This window comes from Marmota marmota, unplaced genomic scaffold, assembly GCF_001458135.2.
Source record: "Marmota marmota marmota unplaced genomic scaffold, marMar, whole genome shotgun sequence".
NCBI classification, from domain to species: domain Eukaryota; kingdom Metazoa; phylum Chordata; class Mammalia; order Rodentia; family Sciuridae; genus Marmota; species Marmota marmota.
The window spans coordinates 29665835-29687106 of record NW_025999842.1 but is presented as its reverse complement, the minus strand read 5'-3'; the positions used below and the strand labels follow the sequence as shown (position 1 = coordinate 29687106).

At 33.6% G+C, this 21272-nt stretch overlaps 1 protein-coding gene across 6 annotated transcripts in view; it reads left to right on the top strand.

Annotated features, from left to right (window-relative positions):
• The window catches only part of Cdk19 (cyclin dependent kinase 19), a 145042-nt gene that overhangs the window by 69026 nt on the left and 54744 nt on the right, over positions 1–21272 (top strand). For 3 of the 6 annotated variants that reach the window (XM_048788232.1, XM_015500157.2, XM_048788133.1), the window contains 2 exons: positions 16519–16629; positions 18488–18628. The exons of 1 other annotated variant lie outside the window; for it this stretch is intronic. In XM_048788232.1, coding sequence (XP_048644189.1) covers positions 16519–16629; positions 18488–18628 — 252 coding nt within the window. Of the gene's footprint in view, positions 1–16518; positions 16630–18467; positions 18629–21272 lie in introns of those variants that run through there. 2 more of the 6 variants (XM_048788180.1, XM_048788223.1) reach the window with 2 other exon arrangements.

Genomic DNA, 21272 nt, shown 5'->3' with positions numbered 1-21272 from the left:
CTATACCCCCAGTCCTGGTTTAATCCTACAAAAGCACTATGAAAAGCAAACTGCATGACATTTCAGTGTTCAGAGATTTTGATGATCATTTGACCAAAAAGCTGAACATGGAAAATTAATGATAGGGTTATTAGTACCAGTATAATGACATTTAAATATTCATTTTCCACCAGATTCTTAATTACCTACTTAAACAAAACTCTGTGCAGCCACTTGAATATGTGAATGTTCAGAAAATGTTTTTTGAGTTTAAATGATTAAGTTATTTTTGACCCTGTTAACCCATTAGCATAATATTGTCTCTTTTACATAGTGATTAAGCTACCATTAGAAATGCTAGCTATCTATCATGAGTACACTCTTAGTACTCCAGAAGGCATTGTAAAATGTAAGCTCAGAGTAGGAGGATCCTCTGAGGTAGTAAAGGAACATTGGAAACATTCTATCAAAATATTGATAAAAACCAGTCTATAGACTTGAAGAATTAAATAAAAGGTAGTTGCGACTTAAAAAGAAATATTCACAAAAAGGCAACCTAATTAAAAGGGCAAAGTGCTTGAAGGGACATTTCTCCAGATACACGAATGGCCATTAATTACATGAAAAGATGGTTGATGTCATTAATTGTTAGGGAAATTCAAACCAAAGCCATAGTGAGGTACCACCTTATACCTACTAGAATGGTGATGGTAGTGGTGGTGGTGGTGGTAGTAGTAGTAGTAGTAGTAGTAATAGTAGTAGTGGTAGTAGTGGTAGTAGCAGCAGCAGAAGAAGAAAATAACAGATGTTAGTGAGGATGGGAAGAAACTAGAAGCCTCATACATTGCTGGTGGGAAAGTACAATGGTACTACTGCTATGGAAAACATGTTGATTGGATGGAATTACCAAATAACCCAGCAGTTTCATTCCTAGTTATATATCCAAGAGAACTGAAAATGTTGTTGAAATAAAAACTGTGCATGAATGTTCATAGCAGCAAAAAAGTGACTACTAATCACATACTCATCAACTGATCAATGAATAAACAAAATTGATATATCCAAACAATGGAATATTATTTAGTCATAAACAGGAGTGAAGTACTGAGCCCCAAGGATTGGAGCTGGCCTTCTATGGAATAAGACCTCATAAACCATGAGCTCTCAAATAAAGTTTCCCTCCTTTATGATTGTTCTGGTCAGATCTTTTAGTCACATGGTGAAAAAGCTAACTAAAACATTAACCAAAAACTTTGTTCTGCTCTGTTAGTGCTGATCTCTGACTTTGACTCTCTTTGACTAATCTACTCCTTGAATGAATGGTCTCTAGCTACTGTGGATAAATATCTTACATTTATTCTGCTTCCCTATACTCCTGTTCATTTACCTAGATCCTTTAATCTTTCAGCATCCCCATTTCCTCTGCCTTACCAAGGAAACCTGGATAGCAAGAACCCAAAAGATAGGAAAAAAGGGGAAAGAGGGAGTGGGAATAAGAGCTAATAAGGCAAAGGCCCTGTCATTTTTTGTGAAATGTGTTAGAAAAGAAATTGTCCTTGGGGTTTGAGGTTGTAACTCAGTGATAGAGCACTTGCCTAGCACATGTAAGGTACTGGGTTCAATCCTCAGTACCACATGTAAATAAATAAAATAAAGGTATTACGTCCATCCACACTTTAAAAAAAAAACAAAACCCTTCCTTGAAAAAGCACAGTCCTGTGTCGCATAATGACTGCGCTATGTTTTGAGACATTTAGTTGTTGTGTGAGCATCAGAGTGTACCTATAAAAACCCAGAAAGTAGAGCCTACTACACACCTAGGCTGTGTAGGTGTGTATATGTATACATGTGATACAGCCTGTTGCTTCTAGGGCCATGATGAACAAGACAGCATGAGGTTAAATCAAGCACAAGAGATGTGATAAACATGAGATCAATGCTGGCATAACACAGCATTCTGTTCTATAGAAAATGATTTTTAATCCCTTTTAAAATTCTAATTAGTTATACATGACAGTAGAATGCATTTTGACACATCATACATAAATAGAGAATAACTTCTCATTCTTCTGGTTGTACATGATGGAGAGTTACATGTGTTGTGTAATCATATATGTACATAGGCTAATAATGTCCGATTCATTCTACTATTCTTTCTACCCCCATACCCTTCACTCCCCTTTGTCTAATCCAAAGTACCTCTATTTTTCCCTAGCACCACTCCCCCCATTGTGAATTAGCATGCACATATCAGAGAAAACATTTGGCCTTTGGTTCTTTGGGATTGGCTTATTTTGCTTAGCATACTCTCCAGCTCCATCCATTTACTTGCAAATGCCATAATTTCATTCTTTTTTAAGGCTGAGTAATATTCCATTGTGTATATATGACACAGTTTATTTATCCATTCATCTGTTGAAGAGCACCAAAGTTGGTTCTATAGTTTAGCTATTGTGAATTGAGCTGCTATAAACATTCATTGCATCACTGTAGTATGCTGATTTTAAGTCCTTTGGGTATAGACAGAGGAGAGGGACAACGGGTCAAACGATGGTCTTATTCCAAGAAGATGATTTTTTTCATAAGTAGGAATACTTCCTAAAAATAATGGTAAAAAGCATACTATAGTAAATACATCTACCAGGAACATCATCATCTTTTATCATTATCAAGTACTAAATACAATTTTACTGTTGTACTCTGAAATGACTGGCAGCACAGTAGGTTTGTTCACACTAGTATCATAAAAAAAGACACATCAGTAATGTCCTTCACTTTGACATTGTGGGGCTTAGGTGTTACTAGGTGATAGGTAGTTTTCAGCTCCATTTTTATTTTATGGGACCATCACACATGTGACCCATTGTTGACTGAAATGTCATGCAGCTCATGACTGTAATTAGCCTGGATATTGAAGGTGTAATTAGTAAATAAACACAATCTATTATTTTTAAAATTTTTGTGGAAAATAGCTTTTATTCACTATTTATCCATTATTCACAAATAAATATGTAGACATTATATTGTATATCACAATATATTCCTTATAGGTCTATAGTAGGTATCATGTCTTTTTTCATTAGGTTTAATTAGTGTAAGATTTTTTTTCTCTATAAAATTACTCATTTATTACACTGCCTTTCATTTTTTTTTGAGTACTTTATAGTTTATAATGGTATCTGATAGTCATGAATAGTTTGTAAGTTCTAGTATTATAGTTGGTGTAAGATTAGATAACTTGTGGCTTATCCACTGCTTCGTTGTTGTTTTATATATGCAGGGCTTGAATGTAATGGGGAAATGAAGTTTGTGGTTAGGTTTTATTCTTCTTATGTGCTTTATGTGGGTGTATGATCTGAATATCTGTGTTCCCCCAAAATCTGTATGTTGAAATTCTCTTAAGGTGAAGGTGAGACTAGTGCCCTTAAGAAAGAGACTTTAGAGAGATCCCTTCCCCACTTCCCCGACTAGAGATTATGGTGTTAAGAGAGAGTAGTGTTTAAGGAGGTGGTTGGTCACCAGACACTGAATCTGCCAGCACCTTGATCTTACAATTCCGGGTCTCCAGAATTGTGAGAAATAAATTTCTTTTGTTTATAAGCTACATAGTCTATGGTAATTTGTTATAGCAGCCTAAGTGACCTGAGACAAGGAGTGTATTTTATTTCCATTTAGACTTGCTGTCTTTTGATTGATGGCTCAGGGCCCTCTTCAGAGGTGTTTCTGTGTGGTTGGCTTCTGATGCTATGGACAAGTCAGGTAGATCTGACAGTGATAAAACATGGTGGTTTCAGAATTTCTCCCAGGTGAAAAGAACAGATCCTCTCTCAGCAGTCTTGGCACTTGGAGAAAGTATGAAGTGAAGGCTCATCTAACAAAGCTGTGTTTGGTTGAGTTGGCTTCAAGATGAATTTTGTTAGTTTAGAAATTAGTATTTTTCTGTTGTTTTTTGCTTTCTTTAGTTACAAGTATTTTTTCCTTTCAAATGGTGTCTAGTAGTTTACATTATTGTATGTGATCTAGTTGCATATGTAGTATTTTCAACTGTACATATTTTGTTGATTGAATTAAAGAGTAAGTTTGATTTGGGAGACTGAGGCAAGAGGATTGAAAGTGTGAGTCCAACCTGAATTTAGGGAGACCCTGCCTCAAAACAAAATTAAAAAGGGACTGGCAATATAGCTAAGGGGTAGGGTACTTTCCTGGCATGTGTGAGACTCTGGGTTAAGAAAAACAATGAATTTGAAAGCATGAAATTATATATATATATCTATATTTGATATAGCCGTTTACAGTGGCACATGCCTATAATTCCAGCTACTTGGGAGGCAGAGACAGGAGAATCACAAGTTCAAGCCCAGCCTGGGCAATTTAGTGAGACCCTATTTCAAAATATAAATAATGAAATAAAATAAGGCTGGGGTTGTAGTTCTCAGAGTGCTTGCCTAGAATTCCCGAGGCCCTGGGTTTAATCCCAGTACTATAAAAAAGAGAGAAATTAAAATTGATACTAGAATATTTTTTTTGTGATGATGAATTTCTAAAGTCAAGATTCTATTTATTTGCTTTGAGAAATAGTAACACATAATGATATTATGATGCATATCTTTAAAAATTAGATGATTTATGCATAGGAAATTTTATCTTTAATATTGTTTTTGGTTAGATTCTACCATATGTATCTCTGTGTATGTAGAGATATATATAAAAATTTCAAGAATTCTGTTGCTTCTTAAAGTATTGTCTAGCATGAGTGTGAAGTACAATTAGAATTGAAAATTAGAATTTCTGCTTTTTTATTCTGTAGTTACTTGGGTGTTGTCGTTTTCTTGTGTAGATAATGGTAGAATATCTCTTTACCTACTTCCAAGAAATTGGATTTTCATGAATACAGATCCTATGTAGGGCTGGGGATGTAGCTCTGTGGTAGAGTACTTGCATGAACAAGGCCCTGGGTTCAATCTCTAGCACTGAAAAAAATTCCTATGTGAAGTCTGGTTGTTGTTTACATAATTTGAAGCAGTCTGCTATTTCTTGCTTATTACATTGTTTCTTTTTAATTTTTTTAATTTGTCCTTTTTAGTAATACATGACAGTAGAATGTATTTTGGCAAATTGTGACTGTACATGATGCAGATTTACCCCAGTGTGTATTCAAATACAAGTCTAGGAAAGTTATGTCTATTTAATTCTACTGTCTTACCTATTCGACTCCCCTTTCTCATCCCTTCATTTCCCTTTGTCTAATCCAGTGGATTTATATTTTTCCCTTTCCCAACCTTCCTTGTTTTGATTAGCATCCACAAATCAGAGAGAACATTTGGCCTTTGGCTTTTTTGGGCATTGGCTTATTTCACTTATCATGATATTCTCCAGTTCCGTCCATTTACTGGCCAATGTCATTATTTCATTCTTCCTGATGGGTGAGTAATATACCATTATTATGTGGATATATACCACATTTTCTTTATCCATTCATCCTTTGAAGGACACCTAGTTCCATAGCTTGGCTATTGTGAGTTGAGCTGCTATAAATATTGATGTGACTGCACCACTGTAGTGTGCTGTTCTTAAGTCCTTTGGGTATAGACTGAAGAGTAGCATAACTGGGTTAAACGGTGGTTCCATCCCAGGTTTTCTAAGCAATCTCTATACTGCTTTCCATAGTAGTTACACCCATTTGCAGTCCCACCAACAATGTATAAGAGTACCTTTCTCTCCACATTTTCACCAACAGTTATTATTATATGTATTCTTTATAATTGCCATTCTGACTAGAGTGAGATGGAATCTCTGTGTAGTTTTAATTTGCATCTCTCTAATTGCTAAAGATGTTGAACATTTTTTCATATTTTTTTGACCATCTGTATTTCTTCCTCTGTGAAGTATTTGTTCAGTTCCTTTGCCCATTTATTGACTGGGTTATATATTTTTCTGGTGCCAAGATTTTGAGTTCTTTTTTTATATCCTAGAAATCAATGCCTTATCTGAGGTACTAGTGGTAAAGATTTTCTCACATTCTGTAGGATCTCTGCTCACATTTGTTTCCTTTGCTGTGAAGAAATTTCACAGAAATAGAAAAGGCAATCATGAAATTTATTTGGAAAAATATAAGGCCCAGAATAGCCAAAGTAATCTGTAGAGAGAAAAGTGATATAGAAAGCATCATAATATCAGACCTTAAATTATACTACAGAGCTATAGTAACAAAAACAGCATGGTATTGGCACCAAAACAGACATGAAGACCATGAAAACAGAATAGAAGACACAGAGAAAAACCCACATAAATACAATTATCTCACTCTAGACAAAGGTGCCATAAATATACATTGGAGAAAAGATAGCTTCTTTAACAAATGGTGCTGGAAAAACTGGAAATCCATGTATAATAGAATGAAATGGAACCCCTTTATCTCAACCTGCACAAAACTCAACTCTAAGGGGATCAAGGATCTAGGCATTAGACCAGAGACCCTGCACTTATTAGGAAAAAAAGTAGGCCCAGCCGTCCAACGTGTCAGCTTAGGAACCAACTTCCTCAATAAGACTCATAAAATGTAAGAAGTAAAATCAAGAATCAATAAATGGGATGGTATCAAACTGAAAAGTTTCTTCACAGTGTAGGAAACAATCAAGAACATGAACTGATTCTTAACTAAGGCAAATCTTTTCTAGGTATTTCTTTTTTTTTTAAATATATTTTTTGTTTGTGATGGACCTTTATTTATTTATATGTGGTGCTGAGAATCGAACCCAGTGCCTCACAATTGGCAGGCTATCACCCTCCCCCTGCTTTTACTTTCCTGTTTCAAAACTCTTCCACATGATGACACTGAGAATGAGATTTTTCTTTCATTTTGCAAGCGTAACATCAATTTTGTGCATTCTTAGTTCTACGATTTGGAACTAATAATATATTTTGGTTGTTTCAATAACAACAACAAGAACAAAAAAGCTGGTAAGATGGTGCAAGGTGAATCATCACCTTATATAGAGAAGTTCAAACTTTTAAACTTCATTTATAATTAAAATGATCTTAATGAACAATTTGATATTCCAACTGGCTCTCTTTATCCTTCCATTTGAAATATGCTTAAGAAATAAATTCCTAGGTCTGGAGTTGTAGCTCAGTGGTAGACTGCTTTCCCCTCACCTGTGAGGCACTGGGCTCTATCCTCGGCAATAAATAAACAAACAAACAAACAAACAAACAAATAAATAAATAAATGTACTGTGTCCATCTACAATGAAAAATATTTAAAGAAATAAATACCTAGAAGGAGCTGGGGGTGGGGGTGGGGCTCAGTGGTAGTGCACTTGACTGGCGAGTGTGAGGCACTGGTTTTGAATCTGTGTGATCCTTTTTCTTTTAAATGTCACTTTTAGGCCCTTTAGTGCTTTCATTTTCCTACAGAATTCTGTATTAATTGCCCTTCTTCTTATGTGAAACACTTTTTGGGCAATCTCTTTTCTATGTTCATGAAGTCAAGTCTAGCACTCTCTCCTGAGCTCCAGATCCTGATAATCAGGACCACTATCAATATGCCCCATGAACATCTCAAATTTATCATGTCTGATTCTAAAATTAGCATTTCTCCCCACCTCAAACTTGTAATGATGCTTTTCCTTGTCCCTCAATTCTACTTCTCTGATAATATATATATGTATATATATATATAAATATATATGTATGTATATATGTGTATATATATAAAAATATATATGTATGTGAATATATATATATCTGCCCTCTATTAATTACTAAATCCTATTAATTCTGCCTTTCCCTCTTTTTCTCCCCATCCCCTCCTTTCTGTTCTTATTGCTATGACCATATCATATTTTCTCCCCCTTCTCGCTCTTAGACATATTGACCACATTGCTTTCAAAATTAGCCTTTTTCTATGGTCAACCCACTTTCTGAATAACTTTTTTAAAAATATTTTTTAGTAGTAGTTGGACACAATACCTTTATTTTATTTATTTATATTTATTTATTTAACTACTATTGATTTTTAAAAGATATTTATTTTTAGTTGTAGTTGGACACAATACCTTTGTTTTATTTATTTATTTTTATGTGGCGCTAATGATCAAACCCAGGGCCTTACACGCACTAGGTGAGCGCTCTACCACTGAGCCACAACCCCAGCCCTATTTTATTTATTTTTAATGTGGTGCTGAGGATCGAAACCAGTACCTCAAACCTGCTAGGCTAGCACTCTACCACTGAGCCCGCTGAATAACTTTTGACTTCTGGGGTAACAGGAGGACTTAAAAAGATAACTAAAAGGATTTGTTGATGAATTGATAATATTCATGTATGGAATGACCATATAATTTGCTAAATAGTTAATATAAGTGTATATATACTTTTTATAAGTTATAAGTATATATACTTTATATAAGTTTACAAGTTTAGATATATACTTTATATAAGCGTATGTGTGCATTATTTAAGTTATGTTTATATATAAAACAATAGAATATGTATTAAAAAGATAGATTATATAAGAGGTCATTTAGTAAATTCTAAATGAATGGTATAGATAATCCCTATAGGATTTGGAGAGAAAGAGATCATTAAGAGCAAAGACCTTAATGAATGGAAAGTAAAAAACAGGCAAAGATTGGTTGGGGGTGGGTTTGATAAAAGGGTGAAAAGTGATATTCAACTTTGAATCTATGGATTAATAATAATAATAAATATACCATATACATTTATCTCTTCAATTAAGTACATGCAGAACTTGAACTCAGAAAAAAACTAGATTTCTGTAAAATATATATAGCTTTTATATAGCTATAATATTATATAATATATTAAAGAAGTGTTTCAGGCTCTTTTTAAGTAAATGCTATACTGTTTTCCGTGGCAGTCCATTTCTTTCTGATGATTATCTCTGACTGCCTTGAATAGGTAGTTTTCTTCACTTAAGTCTAACAACAGTACTTTTTATCAAGAATTTACCATAAGCCAGGCATTCTATATAGATTATCTCATTTAGTCCTAATATTCTTGTAAATAGTGATGGTTATCAGAGTGATAACTGTAATTTGTCAAGTGCTTAATGAGTTTCAAGCATTGAGTTATATACTTATCTCCTCATATTAATTAATTCCTTACAGAATCTGTGTGTATGTTTGTAAGGTAACTTGATTTCTGTCATACTGATAGTATGTCAGGACTCTAAACTTATCTATGAGTTCTAAAACCTATATTTTTTGCAATATGTTTGCTGCTACAATATCCACTTCTACTGGGTGGCAGTGGGGAACACTGACCTCCCTGGAGCTTGTGACTTGTACCTAAGTAGTGCCACTAAAGTAAAATAAGGCAAAAAATTTAGAGCCACTTTGAACCAGGGCTGGGTTATTGTGTTTATAGACCCCTTTTCAGAGTATGAGTGCCACCTGCTGGAAGGTTACAATGCATCTGATATGCTTGTAATGACCAGCTTCTAAAAGACCTGTCATAGGTCTGAAAACGTTAAATTTCAAAATGCTGATCCTTAAATTATAGTTTTAGGAATACTGGGATTTTTGGAATTGGGCAAATCTCCTGATATACTGTAAAATACATTACTTCATTTATCGTTAGTTCTTTTGGAGAGGAAGAGAGAGTGTTCTACATAAAAAAGGGATATACTCAGTACTTTCTAAAATAAAGTCATTGACACAATTCTCACCAAGGGGAAAGATTGATGGTCATATGAATCATACTGTTATTTTTAAGAGATCAAACAAGAATAGAAAATTGACTTGATTTTAAGTGACAGGTCACAGGAAAATCATGGTGTACTTAACTGCTGTTTAAATAGGATTAAACCTATTTGTAGTTGCATGATGTCATGTTGAGCAAAAATCTGTGAGACAAGAGATTAAAGTCCATAGTAAAATTTGATTTTGCTGAGTTAGGGAAAGTATCAGCATGACCATCACCTTGCATGTGACCCTTCTCAGATAACCACATGACGCTCTGAGGTAATAAAATGGTATCCTCTTTGTTAGGTGAATTTATGGAGGGAAAGGCTTTCTTTTGGTGTGCATTTGTGTTTTTTAGAATTAGGAGTAATGCTCATGGTGGATAGCTTATAAATAGAAAAAATGAAAGAAAATCCATATTTCACATCCACAGATAGCTACTATTAGTGTTTTGGTTTATTCCCTATTTTATAAACATTTCATTTTATATTTTATATTTTATAGCCTTTTATTATTACATCACAACATTATAGCATAAGACTTTTTCATGTAATTGAAAACTTTCAGTGGATGTATTTGAGGCTTCAATATGTGGATATACTGTAATTATCAATTTTCTTATATTGAACATTTAGGTTATTTATTGTTACTCATTTGTTTTAGTAATTGTGATAGAAAATTTTACCTTTTTGTTGTTTGTTTCAGTAACTGGGAATAATGAATATATTCTTGTTATAGTTTGGTTCTTGAATGTCCCTGAAAGGTTCCTGTGTTGAAGCCTTTGTCCCCAGATTATGGAGCTATTGGGAGGGAATAGAATCTTTAGTAGATGGAGTCTACTAGAAGGAAGATATTGAAGGAGATATTGGAACCACAAAATCTTCTTCTCCGTCTTTTTGTTTTCCAGTCAGCATGAGGTAAAACAGGCCTCTTCTGCCATGTGTTTCTCTCCACAAGCCCAAAGCAACACTCATCCAGAGACCATGGACTAAAACTTATGAAACCATAATCCAAAATAAACCTTCCCCCCTTTTAAGTTGATTATCTTAGGTATCACCTTTGTGGTAGAGGAGGTGTTAATTGAGAGAGCTATTCCTTTTTAGGCCTAAAATAAATATGGATAATTAAATGTCCTTTCAATTACTATTTTGAGTATAATTTAGTCAGTTGTTAAAAGCAAAATCATTCAAAACACTTTTTAAAAGCAATTGATTTATGAAAGGTAGCAACATTTTGTTACAAGCCATTTACTGGTTTGTTTTGTAAGAATCAAGTACATTCAGTAGATTTAATTCATTTGACAAATATTGAGTGCTTAATTATATATTAGGAATCACTTTAAGCACTGGGAACATAAAACCAACAAAAATCTGTCTTTGTCAAGCTTATATGTTGATGAAGAGAGACAGACAATATATAACCTATGAACAGCTTCATGTCAGTTCAAGTGACATATTTGTTTAATGAGTATTAAAGGATAATTTTGAAGTGTAAAGTTCTGTTATACAGATACAGAATAAACACATTTTAAATATTTTATTTAACTTTTTAAATGAAGGAACCAAGCCAATTTTATAACTTCTTCAAAGGAAAGTTCTTAGAATAGACATAGATCAGGTATATTGAAATGAATGTGCAAAATTGAGACAAAACTTGCTTCTTTCATGACAGGAGAAGGGCCAATGAACCTTTACTGAACAGCACAGAATTTGCATGCCTATAGACAAGAATTATTCTGCATTGCTATCCGTTACCTATAATATACAGAGTTGTAAAGTAGCTTCCATAGTATTAAAGTATATAACTGAAATGTGTCCTTGACAAAGTATTTTTCTTTCATTGAAGTAGAATTCTTTTTCCTATGTGAGTTACTAGAAAGCTTTGGTTTTCTGAGCTCTTTGGGATTGTAGACAAGAGGTATAAACTTGTAGTATATTTGATTATGGGTAGTATTTGCTGAAAAGAAAAGGTTCAGAAGAGTGGTTACAGTTTTAAATAGAAGGGCAAGGAAATTCTTATTGAAGAGGTGATAGAAAATAAAACAGATGAGGTTTTTGACTTAAGAAACGGAACGATGGGGTGCTAGTAAAAGGGAAGAGCAAGTAGAATAGCGGGTAAGGAAGGTAGAGATTACAAGTTCTGTTTTGGCCTTTAGACATTCATGTAGAGATGTTATGGATACACTTAACTGGAGTCCAGAGAGGATATGTGGGCTAGAAATAAACATTTGTGAGTTAGTGCATTTGGTGACATTTAAAATCCCAAACTTGGAATTGTAATTCAGTGGTAGAGCACTTGCCTTGCATGTGTGAAGCACTATTTGATTTTCTGTACCACCACATAAAATGAAAAATAAATAAAATAAAAAAAAACATAAAACAATAAAAAAAAAACCCCAAACTTTTTAAAATTTGTTCTTTTCAGTTATATATGACAGTAGAGTATATGTTGACATATTTATACATACATGGAGTACATCTTATTCTAATTAGGATCCCAGTAAAACCCTGAACTTAATAAGATCACTTAAAAACAAAAAACAAAAAACTCCTTCAGTGTGTCAACCATTGTGCTATATTCCCTAGGGATATAGAGATAAATTAAAGATTATCTTTGTGCTCAAGAATCTATGGCTTATAGGGAAGGCAGATGTAAACAGGTAAATAGTGTAAATTATAGTAATATGTTTCAGTGAATCTAAATCTGAGTCACCTGAAACTCCATTGCCCTCACACTTGCTTGTTCAGTGGTCTATCCATGAAACTTATACAGAAGGTAGTCAAGGTGTGGTACCTTTTATAACAGCTGGTTTCTCTACTAACCCAGCATGTTCCCAGTGATAGTAGTGACACTTTCCATGGCTTACAAAGCCCCTCATATTTGGTCTTTCCCCTATCTTCTGCTTTGTTACTTATACCTATCTCTAGTGATGGAGATGATTAGTTTTGTATTTTTGAAACATCATTCTGAAAGATGAATTAGAAGAGGGAACAAAACAGACCTAGATAACATTAACTTTGCTATTTCTTTGCCTTAATCTGCCTTCACATTGATATTTAGTGATTTATATAGGTCTATAGAGAAGAAAAAGCATAGCAAGATTTGGAAAGGATGTATTGCTGAATAAGAAAATACTCTTCTTCCATGTATGTCATATTAAAAGGTGACATATGGCAGTTCTTCAAAAAATTAAATAAGTCTAGCAGTCACATTTCTGGGTGTATATACAAAAGAATTGAAAGTGAAAATTCAAATATATTTTGTATTTCAGTGTTCAAAGCAGCCTTATTCATAATAGCCAAAAGGTGAAAATGACCTAAATGTACATTGAAGGATAGGTGGATAAACAAAAGGTAGTATGTATATAGAATGCAATTATGCAGCCTTCAAGTGGAATGAAACTCTGATATGTGCTATAACGTGAATGAATCTCGAAAAGATTATATGAAGGGAAAGAAGCTAGATACAAAAGAGCAAATACTATATGATTCCTCTTATATGAGGTACTTAGAATAGTCAAAAACATAGAGACACAAAATAGAATATGGCTACCATTGGTCTGGGGAAAGAGGGAAACAGGAAGGTTTTTAATGGTACATAATTTCAGTTAGGAATGATAGAAAAGTTCTGGAGATGGATAGTGGTGATGAATGCATGATAATGCAAATGTACTCTAATTCTACTGCATCATTCACTTAATAATGATTAAAATGGTGAATTTTATGTTACACATATTTTACCACAATGAAAAAGGTGACCAAGAAATATCATGCAGCTATAAAAATGAACAAGAAAGATTTCTATATATTGACACTGTATTGGTACTGAGAGAAATCTATAAAAACAGGTACAGAACAGTGTGCATATTATAGTATCTTTTATGTAACTAAGGGAGGATAAAAATATATATTCATATTTGCTTTAATTTGCATAAAGAAACATTGGATTAACAAGCAACTAGTAAAAATTTTTACCCTCAGGAAATGCAAGGATTGGTATTGAGACATCTCTGTATGTATCCTTTTATGTGCTTTTAATTTTTTGATTGACGTAAATGTATTATCTATTGAAAATAATTTTTAACATGGGACTTAAAATGGATTTATTATAGAGTGGACCAATAATTTATAGTTAACAGAGAAACATAATCTTTTAGAAGTCATGGTTAAATATTTCTACATGTGATATCACCTCTACCAGACAAGTGAGGGCCAGGACTCAGGATCTGTGCCAGTGTTTGGTGTTTCAGTAGAAGTGGAGTTTCACCATGCCATTATACTTCAGGCTTCAAAGAAAACACATTTTGGGTATATATTTAATAAAGGCAAACACTTTAAAGTTTATCAGTACTAAGAAGTCACAAAGAGACAAGCCTTGTGCCTGGGGTGAGACCTCTTACCCAGAGCCTCCAAAGCTGGCCACCACAATGGGGTCATTAAATGGTACTTGATAGAGTCAGAGAGCTTAAAGCATTCAAAACTAACAAACTTTCTGGATATAGCTCTGTATCCTTCCAAAATGCAACTAGTTAGGAGCATATTATGTCTAGTACTTTCATCTGAAATAAGAAGCAGGATTGCATAACATGTCTTAGGCAGTAGAAGCTAAGATCTGAGCACCTTCTTTCCCTATTTCCCTACCCAAGGTAGTAGGACTCACATCTTCCCTGGTCATTTCTCTTCCAGTTCTTCCTTTCTCACCTAGACTCAATAGGAAATATGGATAGAACCCTGAGGCAGATTGTGAAAAGTGGATGATGGGCTGGAGTCAACCCAGACCACCTGAGCTCTTACCTCTTAGTTGTGTTCCAGGGAATATGGGTTGGATACAGAACCTGGGGAGTTATATCCTGGAATCATGCCCAACTGGCAGAGCACTTTCAGGCAAGGTTGTTGAGGTATAGATGAGCTGAAGTACAGAACCAAAATGAGAAAATTTGAAGTAATAGGAAATCTGTCACTGAAAGTAGTAAAGAAATAAATATTAAGAAGTTTATAAAAATTTCAGAGAGTTCAGATTTTTTTTACATGATTCCAGTATAGGCACTTAAAGTACATTTTACTCATTTCAAATTATTTGAATGGGTAAGCAATTTATTTTTCTTTGCCTCATTGATCTATTTATGTCTGTCTTTCCTACTGCATTGTGGGAATTGAAGACAAAACTTTTACTCTAGTGGGGAAAAAACATGGACTTTAAGAGTCAGGCAGATCTATTTAAATCCAAACCCCTTCTCATTCAAACTATTGTCTTTGGTCAAGTTATTTTTATCATACTGTACCTCAGCTTCTTTGTGCATTGTAGAGTTGTTATTAGAATTTAACGAGAAAAACATTTGTAGATAATCATTTCATAAATAAAAAGTAGTCAATAAACATAAAAGAAAAAACTGAATAGAAGTTTTCTTCCTTTTCCCTCTTTTATCTTCCCCAGAGCTTTACATTTAAAAGACATAAAAATATTTCTCAAATTGAATATAGTTATTTACCTATTAAATCTAAACTCTGGTTTAAGAACAGCCTGAGGAGGGCATATTTATAGGGCATATTGAGCAGTTAATGTCACTATTACTAAATATTTTATCAAGCAACTATCAGTTATATGTCAAATGCTAAAATTTCACGTGGTGATCGGATCTATCTTCCCTCTGTATTGTTAGAGCATAGCTGTGAAGCTTGTACTTGTGAAAGCCTCTTTTTTCCCCCTCTACTGTTGTTATAGGACCTTTTCTGTGTTAGTTATCTTTCTGTCACTGTGATAAATACCTGAGATAATCACTTAATAAGGAAAAAGATTTATTTTGGCTTATAGTTTCAGAGATTTGGGTCCATGGTTGCTTGGTCCTGTTGTTTGGACTTGTGGTAGGTGGCCCAGTACATCAGAGCAGGAACATATGGCAGAGGATGCCTACCTTGTGGCTGCCAGGAAGCCAAGGAAGAGTGCAAAATTTAATTTTACCTGTTTCTTTTCTTTCTTTAAAATGTCAGGTTTCATTATCTCCTTCAATGGCATACCCTCAATGACTTAATTTCTTTCTACTAGGCCCCTAAAAGGTTCTTCCACTCTCCCAATAGTGCTGTCAGCTGGGGTATAAGTCTTCAACATATGGGCATTTGGGGCATATTTAGGATCCAAACTATAGTAACTTATCAAAACTCCAATTTTTACTCATTGGTATGAGAGTCATTCCTTTATATCCACTACTTTTTAAAAAAATCCTCAGCCACACATTATGGCATGGGTAAGTATAGGGATTGTTAGCTCTCTCTCCCTTTGTTAATGTGTGTTGAGCACTAGTACTGTGCTAGTGTGGATACAAACTGTATAAATACATGATTTCTGCCTCCCAAGTAGCTGTTTCTGTAGTAAGAAATGATACATATGTACCAAAATATAATTAATTCTTTGGTGACCCAGTATTACTTTCATTCACCATTTTATGTTTTACTATTTAAAGTGATTCCATTTTAAACAGAGAGACAGAAAAAAGATCACAAGGAATGCACTAAGGAATTGACAGAGTTTATCTCTGAGTAGTGGTATTTAGTGTAATATATATATATTTTAAATTATTTTGTATTTTTAGGTGGATACAATATTTTTATTTTATTTTTATGTGGTGCTGAGGATTGAACCCAGTGCCTCATTCATGTTAGGCGAGTGTTCTACCACTGAGCCACCACCCCAACCCTTAGTGCACTATATTTTTAAAAATTTTTGATTACCTAGGTTTTCTTAAATTTTCAGATATTTCATTCTTAATTTATAAGAAATACATAATTTCCCCTTCTCACTAACAAGATAGCGATCCCTCTCTTTCTCTTGCATTCAGCTGTTGCGAGAATTGAAGCACCCTAATGTGATCGCATTGCAAAAGGTGTTCCTTTCTCACAGTGACAGGAAAGTGTGGCTGCTGTTTGATTATGCAGAACATGACTTGTGGGTAAGTCTAAATTTCCTGTATACTTAGGATTGTTTATAATATATGTAAGCAATAACAAACTGCTAATGCACAGGAAGGAAAACTTGCTGTTAATAGGAGTTCAAAATAAATGTAATGAATTTTAAATGTTGATTTTAAAGAAGCTGAGCAATAAACCAACATTTATTGAGAAGATAATATTGTATTATTTAGAAATTTTACTTAAAATTTTACCGAGTGACAAGATTGTATTTTCATTGCAAATAATTATTGATAATTTGCTAATATGCATAGTGAAAATTACTTTTTTGATGTGTTCATTAGTTCAGATTTAATCAGTTATATACTTGTGAATAGTTTCCAAGTTAAGATCAACCTCTTGTAGCATTTTGCCATTTAAAACTGGGGTCCACCATACAGAAGTGTGTGTATGGTTTTGTAGATTTTTTTTTTAATTTTTAAATTTTTAAAAATTTTTTAGTTGTACTTGGTTACAATACCTTTATTTTATTTATTTATTTATCTATATGTGGTGCTGAGGATTGAACCCAGAGCCTCGCATGTGCTAGGCGAGCACTCTACCACTGAGCCACAACCCCAGCCCCAAGGTTTTGTAGATTTTTAGGAAGTTTTTAATCAATAAGTGAAAAAAGCAAAAAATTAGAATTTCTAATGTTTTAAATTAGGAATCATGGCATTTAAACATTTTATCTAAATAACTACTGAAAAAAATTTCAAATTTGGTAGTGAATTCAAATTATGGATAATTAAATTTTGATTAAATATGGTATGTGTTATCATCTATATAAATTAAAAATCTGTTTAGTAATAACTTTAACAGATTCACAGGTATTAAAGGAACTTCCAGAGGCCATTCTATTACAGCAGGTGCTGACTAGAACCTCATTTTTTTCATAATTCTTTTTATGGATAATGATATAAATTGTATTTTTAAAAGTATGAAGTTGGGAATGGGGTTATGGCTCATCAGTAGAGTGCTTGCCTAGCACATGTGAGGTTCTGGGTTCAATCCTCAGCACCACATTAAAAAATAAATAAATAAATAAAAAATATAAAATTATGTATGCAGCTCCCATTATATCTGTATTAAAAATCTCTGATTTTAGTATAAAACCAAATTTTTTATTATTTATTAAAATTAAGTGAATGCTGTTGAACAGCTTATAACGAATTTTACATACCATTGGTCATTTTAAAATTAGTGGAACACTGTTGACAACTTCACTAGTATTGTTTGAATAGGGGTTTTAACTGATCTTAGTATCCATTTTGGCATGCTTTGGATGGGGATGGAAGTGGAGGTGGGGGTGAGGGGTGGTATGTAGAATTCTTCTCTTTCATTGCAATGTTTTTGTAAACTGCAATATAACATGGCTGTAAAAATTTGAAAATCATGACCTGGTTGTATTTATTTCAATACAGTTAAATTCCCTATTTTCCTCCCTCCTTTCTAATTATTTTCTATTTAATATTAACTCCTAAGAATACATCTTCATTTTGTGCCAGAATTCATTCTGTACCAAAAAAGAGGTGGACTTTTAATATTTCATTCTGTCTGCAGAGAATATGACTAGTACTGTTTTTAGTCAGGCATTTAAATATCAATCTTTTAACCTTTTGGTCCTTTTCAATGAAAATCTTAATGGTTTCAGTAAATCTAGTCATTATAACCCCCCATTCACCCCCCAAAATAGATTGTTATTTGCTTGATCTTATTCAAGTTATTTTCTTTGTGTCCTTTGCCTTTAAAAAGTAATTTTTAAAATATAGAGCATTTATTACAGCCTCAATAGTGTTTTATTGGCATAGATATTAGTGAAGACTATATATCATTATAGTATTTTTTTTTAATTTTTAGCATATTATTAAGTTTCACCGTGCATCAAAAGCAAATAAAAAGCCCATGCAGTTGCCAAGATCTATGGTTAAATCATTACTTTACCAGATTCTTGATGGTATCCATTATCTCCATGCAAATTGGGTGCTTCACAGAGACCTGGTAAGTGTGCTTCTTTAAAATGCATCAATATGTCTTTTCTTCCTTTTTTAAGAAAATCTTTTCTTCTTGGTACAATTATAATAGTATTAACTATAGAAAATTTTGAAATTCTACATAAGCAAAGAAGGAATGAAAATTACATATAAGCTTCTAATCAAAATATTACCTTTATTAAATTGGTATATATTATTTCATTGTGATTTTTAACAAATTATTAGTGTATAATTTTAATGGAGTAGTTGTATGTGAAACAAGTACATTTCAGTTCAGGTTGTTCTTCATATTATTGCTTATTATCAGAAAAACATTAATAAGATTGAGTTCTCATTTTTTTTTAACCTTAAGACCTAAACTGAAATAAGGATATTGCATCTGGTAAAAAGAATGTTGTAATTAGCATTAATAATAAATAAATGAATAAATAGACCTAACAGGTGAAATATGCTTATTAGGCAAATTAGCCACAATTCAAATGTTTAAATTAAAAAAAAAATTTTTAAATAAATTTAAAAATGCAGAATGTATTACAATTCATATTACACATATAGAGCACAATTTTTCATATCTCTGGTTGTATATAAAGTATATTCACACCAATTCGTGTCTTCTTGCATGTACTTTGGATAATGATGTCCTCAACATTCCACCATCATTGCTAACCCCTTTCCCCCTCCCATCCCCTCCCACCCTCTGCCCTATCTAGAGTTCATCTACTCCTCCCATGCTCCCCCTCCCTACCCAACTATGAATCAGCTTCCTTATATCAGAGAAAACATTCAGCATTTGTTTTTTTGGGATTGGCTAACTTCACTTAGCATTATCTTCTTCAACTCCATCCATTTACCCGAAAATGCCATGATTTTATTCTCTTTTAATGCTGAGTAATGTTCCATTGTGTTAAAAGTGTGTTTATATGCCACATTTTAAAAATCCATTCATCTACTGAAGGGCATCTAGGTTGGTTCCAGTTTAGCTATTGTGAATTGTGCTGCTATAAACATTGATGTGGCTGTGTCCCTGTAGTATGCTGTTTTTAAGTCCTTTGGGTATAGACCGAAGAGAGGGATAGCTGGGTCAAATGGTGGTTCCAATAACCCAGTCAGTAAATGGGCCAAGGACCTGAACAGACACTTTTCAGAGGAGGATATACAATCAGTCAACAAATATATGAAAAAATGTTCTCATCTCTAACAATTAGAGAAATGCAAATCAAAACTATTCTATGATTTCATCTTACTCCTGTCAGAATGGCAGCTATTATGAAAGCAAACAATAAGTATCTGCGAGGATGTGGGGGAAAAGGAACACTCATACATTGCCGATGGGACTGAAACTGTTTAAATTTTGACTTTTTTATTCAGTGTACTTACAGAAGTCATTTACTAATATCAAATTGTATGTTAGATATTAATTATTATTTTAGTTTATTTTGATGAGTTCCCCCCCCCCCTTTTTTCCCTCTCTCCCTCCCTTTTTTTCCTTCCTTACTAGAGATTGAGCCCAAGGGCTCTCCACCACTGAGCTATACCCCTAGTCCTTTATTTTATTTTATTTTATTTTATTTTAAGACAGTCTCATTAAGTTGCAGAGACTGTCCTTGAATTTGCAATCCTTCTGCCTCAGCCGCCTCAGTAGCTGGGATTACAGGTGTGTGCCACCTTGCTCAGCATTTTCTTTTCTTTTTTGTTTTTGTTTTTTGGTGCCTGACAGGGACACAAACCCTGTTTGTTTTTTCATAAAAAGATATGAATAATGAGTAGCTATAATCTTCATGAGTTAATCACTGGAGATTTTATTTTGCATCCCCCTTCATGAGTGACTTTGTGATAATTTATTTTTTAGGCTTTTGAGAATTTAAGTGATGTGGTAGGAATAAATCTAGGGTAGATTTAAGTTTTATTAACTGAGGAGACATGTTTATTACGGAAAGGAATGAAAATATAAAGAGATCAGGTGAATATCCCTTGGTTCTTAGGCTTAGACATCTAACTTGACTGTCTCTTCTAAATGATCGTGACTACAGAATATGCGTTTGCCATTTTGACAGAAGCATTTTACTCTATCATTTTAACTATAAGGTTCTTCAAGACTTCCAACTATTATCCATGAATCAGCATGTTTAAAAATGGTTCTTAGGTATATGAAGTTATTATAGATTAATCTCATAGATTGTGTTAAGATTTTAATTTGTTATACACTTAATTTAACCTCTGTGAGTTATATTTTCGTGGTTATAATTATGTTTAAACCATTGATTGGAATTCTTTTGGTGAGGAGTAATTAATTTGAGTTTTCTTTCATTTTTTTTTTTTAATTTTTTATTGTTGGTTGTTCAAAACATTACAAATTTCTTGACATATCATATTCCACACTTTGATTCAAGTGGGTTATGAACTCCCACCTTCACCCCATACACAGATTGCAGAATCACATCAGTTACACATCCATTGATTTACATATTGCCATACTAGTGTCTGTTGTGCTCCACTGCCTTTCCCATCCTCCACCCTCCCCCCTCCCCACCTCTCCCCTCCCCTCCCCTCCTCTCTCTCTACCCCCTCCACTGTACAACCCTGAGGGTCTCCTTCCATTACCATGCAATTTCCCTTCTCTCTCCCTTTCCCTCCCACCTCTCATCCCTGTT